Below are 11,271 nucleotides of genomic sequence, written 5' to 3' on the forward strand. Positions count from 1 at the left end.
GCAGATGGCAATACTGGGTGATTTGAAAATCCATAGTCAATCAATCAATAATATAATAATTATTTTAGCAAAAATGTATATTTTTAATTTACAATATGTAGAAGCTATGAGAATAGGAATGTTCAATTATTTTGTGAAGCATCACAGCACAGTTGAAAAATATATGGCAAATAGAAATCCGAAATGGATGATGTTGAGAGATAGATGGGAGGGGTTGAATGGAGCTGAAGGATGGGACTAATAACAAGATAAACAATGTAAAGCATACGGGATCTGTAAAATGTATATAGGTTCGGAACTTTTGTGAAATAGCACAGTTACAAATAGAAATCAAACTGGATGGACATCAGAAATAGAGGAAGGACTAAGAACAAACAAGAGAGAACTATTGTAAAGTAGACTGTGTCTGTAAAATGTGTATAAGATGTATAAATTGAAGGTAAAAGCAGAAGTGTTTATTAGTTTACTCCAATTGGGGGATCGGTGGTAGGTTTTGCGGGGAATAATAATAAAGGTATATTCTTTTAAAAAGTATGTCTATATAGGTATGTGTATGTATATATGTGTATATGTATGCATGCGTGTATGGATATATATATTTACCCAAAAAATGTGGGGGATTGGAAATGATGCAGACAATTACATTGGAGGCAACATTCTTTCCGCAATATTAAGCTGATCCACCCCTTAAAAAAATTAATATATATATATATATATTTAAATAAAATAAAAAACAACGTAAACGTCAACATCCTGTGAACAAGACAAGTAGCAAAGAAGAGAAAAAGTGGATGAGAGAGAATAGGTACACTGATGGTGTCTAAATGTACATGGTGTCTAAATGTATATACTGTATCTACCTATCTCAGACAGGTAATCTCACCTGTTGGTTGTAGGGTGAATCCAGCTGTGCTAGTGCTCTGTGACTGTTCTCAATCTAAAAGTCTCACTGTCTCTCTTACCTTTTAGTCCAAGTACCTCTGCTCAGTTCCTGTCCAGTTTACCAGTGCCTTAGCCTCTCCCTTCACTTAGATCATGTTTCAACCTTAGTGTCTATTTAACATTGGGTTCTAAGTACGTGAGTATCTAGCCTACATTGACTGTGTGTATGTGTGTCTGTGTCAAATACGTTATCCTTTTATAAATAATATATATACTGTCTATATGCCATTTAGCAGATGCTCAGTCTGTGTGTCTTTGTTTGTGTGTATTGAGTGTGCGTAGTTGTATTTCACTTACCTGTATGGTGAACAGGTGGAGGTCTGGAGACTCAGAAAGTGATTTGAGGAAAGGAAAGACTCACTGGTCAATAAGTATTCAGCTGCAGCAATAAAGATGATAAGGGGTGTATACTCTCTGATATGAACACAAACAGTTCAAATGAAATCCCAAGTTCAAGAACATAGGGAAACAGCAGCAATCCCATTTAAAAAAAATAAAAAAAATGTCAATAAGACTACCTCGTTTCACCTTTTTATAAAAATTTTGGATTGTCGCCATATCCCAATGTTTTTTAACTTGGGGTTTGATTGGAAGTCATTGTCAGGTATGGCAAGGCATCCAGCTAATAAGCGAGATAGCGCACCTGTTACCCACTCCACACCAGCACGAGCAGTATTGATTGAATTCGTTTTTTTTTTATATCAGTAACATTTGATCAAATGACTTTATTCCATTTAAACTGCCCTGTGTAAGCCACTAAAATGATAACACATATCTGGCACGCTACACCATATAGAATCTTATGTATGAATGGAAAAGGAGACTTGTGGTAGTTAATTCTTCCCATAATGAGTATTGAGTAATAATTTCCCTTTCAGCTCATATACAGATTTTGAGGATAAGAGTACTTTTCAAGACCACAGTAGACTACTTAAAACTAGTTTTCAAAATCATCATGCACCATGCGCTAACATTTGGATACATTATGGAATACATGATATAATACATTTGAATACAAGAAAACTATTCACTGCCCCGAAAAAGACCCCAAGAAAACTCTTGTGATTGGTCACGTAAGGTCACGTGAGAGTGCATGTCAGAATTTTTCCAGGAAGTTATTTTGAGATCTTTAAATAAAAAAGTAAAACCTTGCGCTTTGCCTTTGAAATAGTCCAGAGGCTAAGCTTAATTAATTGAAGCAAATTAGATATATTTCAGGTTTTATTTCCAAAGTGATCGTGTAGCAGTATGGCCTCCATAAAGCAGTAGCTAAGATGTTATGTAATCACCGTGACACCGACCGAGCAGCAGTGCCTGCTGGTTACGCAAAGGGCTAGATATAGCCATTTTAGCATGAAGTTAGCTTGTTTTGTCAGGACTGTATAGCGGTCTCATACAAGGCGAAATCGTACTCTCTTCCCCGCCGTTTAAGCTAGATTTTGAACGTCATCTCCAAGCAATGGCTCTGATGACATCGGCAAGAAGACTATTTCATGTTTCGTTCCGAGAAAATTCTCTACGACGAACAGAAGCACTCATTTCAGCAACAAACACAACGTCGGGGAACTTATCATTGGCCGGTCAGAGAATGGCCTGTATTCGTGTAAGGGATTTTAGCACCAACACACAACCTCGTAGGTAAGGAATCGTGTCATCTATCATTTCCCCAAGGTACTTAACCTGCTAGCTATAAAGGTATCCACGCTTAGTTAGGCTACTTGCTAGCTAGTCAAATCAAATCAAATCAAATTTTATTAGTCACATACACATGGTTAGCAGATGTTAATGCGAGTGTAGCGAAATGCTTGTGCTTCTAGTTCCGACAATGCAGTAATAACCAACAAGTAATCTAACCTAACAATTCCACAACTACTACCTTACACACACACACAAGTGTAAAGGGATAAAGAATATGTACATAAAGATATATGAATGAGTGGTGGTACAGAACGGCATGGCAGATGCAGTAGATGGTATAGAGTACGGTATATACATATGAGATGAGTACTGTAGGGTATGTAAACATAAAGTGGCATAGTTTAAAGTGGCTAGTGGTACATGTATTACATAAAGATGGCAAGATGCAGTAGATGATATAGAGTACAGTATATACATATGAGATGGGTAATGTAGGGTATGTAAACATTATATTAAGTGGCATTGTTTAAAGTGGCTAGTGGTACATTTTTACATAATTTCCATCAATTCCCATTTTTAAAGTGGCTGGAGTTGAGTCAGTATGTTGGCAGCGGCCGCTAAATGTTAGTGGTGGCTGTTTAACAGTCTGATGGCCTTGAGATAGAAGCTGTTTTTCAGTCTCTCGGTCCCTGCTTTGATGCACCTGTACTGACCTCGCCTTCTGGATGATAGCGGGGTGAACAGGCAGTGGCTTGGGTGGTTGTTGTCCTTGATGATCTTTATGGCCTTCCTGTGACATCGGGTGGTGTAGGTGTCCTGGAGGGCAGGTAGTTTGCCCCCGGTGTTGCGTTCTGCAGACCTCACTACCCTCTGGAGAGCCTTACGGTTGTGGGCGGAGCAGTTGCCGTACCAGGCGGTGATACAGCCCGACAGGATGCTCTCGATTGTGCATCTGTAGAAGTTTGTGAGTGCTTTTGGTGACAAGCCGAATTTCTTCAGCCTCCTGAGGTTGAAGAGGCGCTGCTGCGCCTTCTTCACAACGCTGTCTGTGTGGGTGGACCAATTCAGTTTGTCCGTGATGTGTACACCGAGGAACTTAAAACTTTCCACCTTCTCCACTACTGACCCGTCGATGTGGATAGGGGGGTGCTCCCTCTGCTGTTTCCTGAAGTCCACAATCATCTCCTTTGTTTTGTTGACGTTGAGTGTGAGGTTATTTTCCTGACACCACACTCCGAGGGCCCTCACCTCCTCCCTGTAGGCCGTCTCGTCGTTGTTGGTAATCAAGCCTACCACTGTAGTGTCATCCGCAAACTTGATGATTGAGTTGGAGGCGTGCATGGCCACGCAGTCGTGGGTGAACAGGGAGTACAGGAGAGGGCTCAGAACGCACCCTTGTGGGGCCCCAGTGTTGAGGATCAGCGGGGTGGAGATGTTGTTACCTACCCTCACCACCTGGGGGCGGCCCGTCAGGAAGTCCAGGACCCAGTTGCACAGGGCGGGGTCGAGACCCAGGGTCTCGAGCTTGATGACGAGTTTGGAGGGTACTATGGTGTTGAATGCTGAGCTGTAATCGATGAACAGCATTCTCACATGGGTATTCCTCTTGTCCAGATGGGTTAGGGCAGTGTGCAGTGTGGTTGCGATTGCGTCGTCTGTGGACCTATTGGGTCGGTAAGCAAATTGGAGTGGGTCTAGGGTGTCCGGTAGGGTGGAGGTGATATGGTCCTTGACTAGTCTCTCAAAGCACTTCATGATGACGGAAGTGAGTGCTACGGGGCGGTAGTCGTTTAGCTCAGTTACCTTAGCTTTCTTGGGAACAGGAACAATGGTGGCCCTCTTGAAGCATGTGGGAACAGCAGACTGGGATAAGGATTGATTGAATATGTCCGTAAACACACCAGCCAGCTGGTCTGCGCATGCTCTGAGGACGCGGCTGGGAATGCCGTCTGGGCCTGCAGCCTTGCGAGGGTTAACACGTTTAAATGTTTTACTCACCTCGGCTGCAGTGAAGGAGAGCCCGCAGGTTTTGGTAGGGGGCCGTGTCAGTGGCACTGTATTGTCCTCAAAGCGGGCAAAAAAGTTGTTTAGCCTGTCTGGGAGCAAGACATCCTGGTCCGCGACGGGGCTGGTTTTCTTTTTGTAATCCGTGATTGACTGTAGACCCTGCCACATACCTCTTGTGTCTGAGCTGTTGAATTGCGACTCGATTTTGTCTCTGTACTGGGACTTAGCCTGTTTGATTGCCTTGCGGAGAGAATAGCTACACTGTTTGTATTCGGTCATGCTTCCGGTCACCTTGCCCTGGTTAAAAGCAGTGGTTCGCGCTTTCAGTTTCACGCGAATGCTGCCGTCAATCCACGGTTTCTGGTTTGGGAATGTTTTAATCGTTGCTGTGGGTACGACATCGTCAATGCACTTCCTAATGAACTCGCTCACCGAATCAGCATATTCGTCAATATTGTTGTTGGACGCGATGCGGAACATATTCCAATCCGCGTGATCGAAGCAGTCTTGAAGCGTGGATTCAGATTGGTCGGACCAGCGTTGAACAGACCTGAGCGCGGGAGCTTGTTGTTTGAGTTTCTGTTTGTAGGCTGGAATCAACAAAATGGAGTCGTGGTCAGCTTTTCCGAAAGGGGGGCGGGGGAGGGCCTTATATGCGTCGCGGAAATTAGTATAACAATGATCTAGGGTTTTTCCAGCCCTGGTAGCACAATTGATATGCTGATAGAATTTAGGGAGTTTTGTTTTTAGATTAGCCTTGTTAAAATCCCCAGCTACGATGAATGCAGCCTCAGGGTGTGTGGTTTCCAGTTTACAAAGAGTCAGATAAAGTTCGTTCAGGGCCATCGATGTGTCTGCTTGGGGGGGAATATATACGGCTGTGATTATGATTGAAGAGAATTCCCTTGGTAGATAATGCGGTCGACATTTGATTGTGAGGAGTTCTAGATCAGGTGAACAGAATGACTTGAGTTCCTGTGTGTTGTTATGATGATCACACCACTTCTCGTTAATCATAAGGCATACCCCCCCGCCCCTCTTCTTACCGGAAAGATGTTTGTTTCTGTCGGCGCGATGCATGAAGAAACCAGCTGGCTGCACCGACTCCGTTAGCGTCCCTTGAGTTAGCCATGTTTCCGTGAAGCAGAGCACGTTGCAATCCCTGATGTCTCTCTGGAATGCTACCCGTGCTCGGATTTCATCAACCTTATTGTCAAGAGACTGGACATTGGCGAGTAGTATGCTAGGGAGTGGAGCGCGATGTGCCCATCTCCGAAGCCTGACCACGAGACCGCCTCGTTTGCCCCTTTTTCGGCGTCGCACAGGGTCGCCGGCTGGGATCAGATCCATTGTATTGGGTGGAAGGCAAAACACTGGATCCGTTTCGGGAAAGTCATATTCCTGGTAGGAACGATGATGAGTTGACGTTAATCGTATATTCAGTAGTTCCTCCCGACTGTATGTAATGAAACCTAAGATTACCTGGGGTACCGATGTAAGAAATAACACATAAAAGAACAAAATACTGCATATTTTCCAAGGAACGCGAAGCGAGGCGGCCATCTCTTTTCGGCGCCGGAAGTCACTAGTTAGTCATATTGGCTACCTTAGCATTCTTCCTAACATGAACTAGTTAACGTTAACAAACTTGTTAGTATCACATCAAATAAGCCAATACCTGAAGGCTAACTTCAGCAGAAAGGCTTGTTGCGTAATCATTGTGTCAGTACTCGATGTATTTGATCGAACCAACTAGGTAGCAAACATTTCTTAGAACTGTGTGTTTAATCATAACTTCCAAACTAGCAGCAGTGTGACGAAAAAGTCAGTCAGTCAGTCACTCAATAACCACTTCTGGTTAAAAAAAGGTGAGCAAAGGTTAACCATCTGTCTAGCTACCTACTTCCTCAGTAACACACCGTTCTATTTAATCCATTTATTAACCATGACACACTGCCTGTAACCTTATGTGCATCTCATCATTTGAAAATCATGTGCAAACCAATTCATTTGCAAACTGTCACCATTGTACAGCTAGGTACAACTGACTGATCATTCTGGCAGATAAGAGCCATCAAACCAGGGCTTTGTTCAGGATCTCTAAACAGTTGTTGGACTAGGACATTGCTGGATTGCTTGTGGGACTAGTTACACACGGTAGAGTATGGAACGACTGTAGAAATATTGTTCAACACATCCTGGTATAGATGTCAACGCTAAAGCCATTGGATCTGTGTGCAGAAACCCGAAACCAATACATCTTCAAAAACAGCCTGTACATTCGCAACCGAAGTCCTGAGAGGGAGTTACCTAGTCTATGGGAGTTACCCATTTCCCACATACAATGCAAAGTCCTTGAGCATCTGTAAAGTGTTATGTTAATCCAATGTATTCCCAATCCCCAGCATGACCACAGCTACTGTCTGTAATTGCACCCTTGTGTCTGTTCCTGTGCAGAGCTGACAATAAGGTGACGGTCCACTTCATCAATCGAGATGGAGAGAAGATCTCTGTCAAAGGCTCTCCTGGAGACTCTCTCCTAGATGTCATTATCGACCAGGACCTCGATTTCGATGGGTTCGGTGAGTTGGGTTACGTTAATGTGGTTAAGTGAATTAATACGGTTGTTTATTGTAGGTTTCGCCTGCTCTCTCACTCTGTGGGATGTTTTGATCTCTCTGTCTGTCTCTCTGTGTGTTTGTGTCTGTCTGTCAGGTGCATGTGAGGGGACACTGGCCTGTTCTACCTGTCACCTGATCTTTGAGGAAGACGTGTATAATAAGCTGGGCCCCATTACTGACGAGGAGATGGATATGCTGGACCTGGCCTATGGACTCACAGACACGTGAGACATACACACACGAATTGGAGGCCCATTGATTGGACGCACAAGTGAAATGACACACACACACACACACACACACACACACACACACACACACACACACACACACACACACACACACACACTGCCATCAGTGTAACCAGAGTGTTATGCTGTTCAGCGTTGATTTTATAATGAGATTAGGAGGTAATCATTGTGAGGAACAAGAACAGAGGGATAAACACACAGTGGCACACGCTTGCCTTGTACTGTTGCTAGCCTGCTTTCCAACCAATCGGAAGGGGATTTGAGTTCTGTGTTGCTGTTGCTGGTTTAGGCAGAGCAAGATGAGAAAGGTGACAGTCACGACCTCACTAATCATATTAGCTGAGTGTTGACTGAACCCCTTGGACACTAGCCCACTTCACTTCTGTTGTCCCAAAACGTTACCCCCTAAACACAGATCTTGAATAAGATTACCTCCTCACTCTCCAACTTCAATTATCCAATTATTTCAAGTGGATCCATTTTGGTTAGGTCATAGCATTGTGACGTTTTCAAATATGTTTGTCATAATCTTCTTTTTATTTTTTTCCTCTCTCTTTCTGCCAGGTCCCGCCTGGGTTGCCAGATCTGCCTGACCAGGTCCCTGGAAGGCATGACAGCGAGGGTGCCTGAGAGTGTGGCAGACATCCGACAGAGTGGAGACGGGTCCTCATAATGGCAACCCCAGACCAGAGTAATAGATGTACTGAAATTTGCCCAAATCAACGCTTTATTTCAACACTAGCATGACCAAATAATGCCCAATTCTAAGTGGTATGCTGGTATAAATGTTGAAATGGAAGACACTCTATTTATAGAGATTATGAGATATTAACATTTGAATGAGTCCCCATCACAGTTTTACATTCACTTTATACAGGGAACAATGGGGAAAGTTGGAAAATAATTCCTCTGTGCCAAGCAGGTTCTGGAGAATAGAAGAAAGTTTAGATGGAAGTCTACAATCAGCCCCCCCCCCCCCCCCCAGTCCTTAACGGTTGTGAAGTAGTATATACTGAACAGAAATATTAATGCAACAATCTCAAAGATTTTACTGAGTTACAGTTGATATGAGGAAATCTGTCAATTGAAATAAATAAATTAGGCCCTAATCTATGGATTTCACATGACTGGGAATACAGATATGCATCTGTTAGTTATAGATATTTTAAAAGAAATGGGCCTCACAATGGGCCTCGGGATCTCATCACGGTGTTTCTGTGCATTCAAATTGCCATCGATAAAATGCAATTGTTTTTGTTGTCTGTAGCTTATGCTTGCCCATACCATAACCCCACTGCCACCATGGGGCACTCTGTTCACAACGTTGACATCAGCAAACCGCTCGACCACACGACGCCATACACATGGTCTGCGGTTGTGAGGCCGTTTGGACATTCTGCCCAATTCTCGAATACTACGTTGGAGGCAGCTTATGTTAGAGAGATGAACATTCTATTATCTGGCAACAGCTCTGATGGACCTTCCTGCAGTCAGCCTGCCAATTGCAAGCTCCTTCAAAATTGAGACATCTGTGACATTGTGTTGTGTGATGAAACTGCACATTGTAGAGTGACCTTTTATTGTCCCCAGCACAAGGTGCACCTGTGTAATGATCATGCTGTTTAATCAGCTTCTTGATATGCCACACCTGTCAGGTGGATAGATTATCTTGGCAAAGGAGAAATGCTCACCAACAGGGATGTAAACAAATGTACGCACACAATTTGAGAGAGATATGTTTTTTGTGCATATGGAACATTTCTGGGATCTTTTCTTTCAGCTTATGAAACATGGGACCAATATTTTACGTGTTGCATTTATAATTTTGTTCTGTGTAGATGTTCTCCAGTGAATGTAAGGGGTTATGATCACTTTCATAGTCCACTACCTCCCTGGTGAGTACTTGGAAATAACACATTCAAATAGTTGTTTTTTGTGCTATTATCAATTACCAATACACATTACCAATTGTATTGAATTCTTTAAAATAAGTACCAAGAAGTGCAGCTTGTCACCATGTAGTTTCTGAGTAAATACCAGCTGAAACAGGATTGTAAAGTCACCCATCCAGACTTCAGAATGACACCCATTAATATGGCCAGATGCAAGACTGGTTAGGATGCCTTATCTTGTCATTTCTATGGCCACCCTAGCCTTTGTTTTATCAAGTTGTGTACCCTTACTGTCTTTAGTGTTGTCCTAACACTCGTGTAATCAAATATTAATTTCATATTCCACGTGATTGTAAATAGCACTCATCTGTGTATAGTCAGAGAAATGCTGTATTAAAATAGACCATTTCTAATTAGTCTGATTTCTCTGTCTGTCCCATGTCCTGTTGTTGGTGCTGAAGAGAAACCACCCTCAAGGGAATATACTAACATTATGTATTACACAACCATAGAAAATGGATCCTCCAACATGTTCTTTAATGAGAAAATGACACAGCAGGAAGGGATATTACTTCAGTCCTTCATATGCTTCACTCTTAATGTATACTGAAACAATATAAATGCAACATGTGACAATTTCAAACATTTTACTGAGTTAAATTTAATATGAGGAAATCTGTCAATTTAAATAAATTAGGCCCTAATCTATGGATTTCACATGACTGGGAATACTGACATGCATCTGTTGGTCACAGATACTTTAAAAGAAATGGGCCTCAGCATCTCATTATGATATTTATGTGCATTCAAATTGCTGTCGATTAAAATGCAATTGTGTTTGTCTGTAGTTTGCCTGCCCATACCATAACCCCAATGCCACCATGGAGCACTCATTGACATCAGCAAACCGCTCGTACACATGGTCTACGGTTGTGAGGCCGGTTGGATGTTCTGCCAAATTCTTTAAAATGACGTTGGAGGCAGCTTATGGTAGAGAAATTAACATTCTATTCTCTGGCAACAGCTCTGGTGGACCTTCCTGCAGTCAGCATGCCAATTGCATGCTCCCTCAAACTTGAGACTTCTGTGACGTGTGACAAAACCACTTTTTAGAGTGGCCTTTTATTGTCCCCAACACAAGGTACACCTGTGTAATGATCATGCTGTTTAATCATCTTCTTGATATGCCACACCTGGCAGGTGGATGGATTATCTTGGCAAAGGTGAAATGCTCACTAACAGAGATGTAAACACGTCTTGAGAAATTATATTTTTGTACGTATTTGAAAATGTCTGGGATCTTTTATTTCAGCTCATGAAACATGGGACCAACACTTTACATGTTGCATTTATATATATTTTTTAAACTTTACTTTGGGAAGAGTCTGTTTTCAAACAATAGAACCAGAATCTGTTGATTTGGTATGCCTGCTAATCTCTTTCCAAACAGGAACGACATACAATCTACATCCGGGTTGGGAAATTGGCAGCCCGTGGCCCCCCTTTTGTAGACAAATGTATATTATTTCATTTTGGGTGGGGACTCAAGTCAGGGGCTCAATTTACTGTTGAGAGTTATAATAGTAGAATACACAAGGTGCCATTTAGAAATGTGGTTGTGCATCAGTAGATTTCCTCTTATGACAGTCACCCTGATCTACATTTTGTAGATATTATTAGCTGGATCTATGTTTGAAGTTACTGCGCTAGGCTAATTGGTTGGCAACATGGCAGAATTAATTTGATAAGTTCTTACATCAGTCATTCAGAACAGCTTGGCATCAAACTGGCATTCTGGAGTCCCCAGGGTGCACCAGCCCTGCTGATTGAGGTGACAGTGGGTGATTGGCTGAACTTGAGTTCAGTGGGGTTTGGGTGTAATTGAGTTTAATACAAACTTCCAAAGACATTTTACCAGGT

The 11,271-nt window shown here is 42.5% G+C and overlaps 1 protein-coding gene across 1 annotated transcript; it reads left to right on the plus strand.

Moving 5' to 3' along the window:
- The first annotated feature begins 2,023 nt into the window (after positions 1–2,023).
- Positions 2,024–9,764, plus strand: LOC139532453 (adrenodoxin-like). The gene is made up of 4 exons (XM_071330041.1): positions 2,024–2,580; positions 7,045–7,169; positions 7,303–7,432; positions 8,024–9,764. Exons 1-4 carry the CDS (start codon positions 2,402–2,404, stop codon positions 8,130–8,132), a joined length of 543 nt encoding a protein of 180 aa, XP_071186142.1. The 5' UTR covers positions 2,024–2,401; the 3' UTR covers positions 8,133–9,764.
- Positions 9,765–11,271: the final 1,507 nt, after the last annotated feature.

Source organism: Salvelinus alpinus, chromosome 10 (assembly GCF_045679555.1).
Source record: "Salvelinus alpinus chromosome 10, SLU_Salpinus.1, whole genome shotgun sequence".
NCBI classification, from domain to species: Eukaryota; Metazoa; Chordata; class Actinopteri; order Salmoniformes; family Salmonidae; genus Salvelinus; species Salvelinus alpinus.

What these genes read in the sequence shown, in the direction of transcription:
- LOC139532453 (XM_071330041.1), top strand. Translation starts at nt 2,402, where the DNA reads ATGGCTCTGATGACATCGGCAAGAAGACTATTTCATGTTTCGTTCCGA. An exon ending in ACCAACACACAACCTCGTAG is followed by an intron (nt 2,581 to 7,044) that starts GTAAGGAATCGT and finishes GTTCCTGTGCAG; the next exon opens with AGCTGACAATAAGGTGACGG. An exon ending in GCCTATGGACTCACAGACAC is followed by an intron (nt 7,433 to 8,023) that starts GTGAGACATACA and finishes TCTTTCTGCCAG; the next exon opens with GTCCCGCCTGGGTTGCCAGA.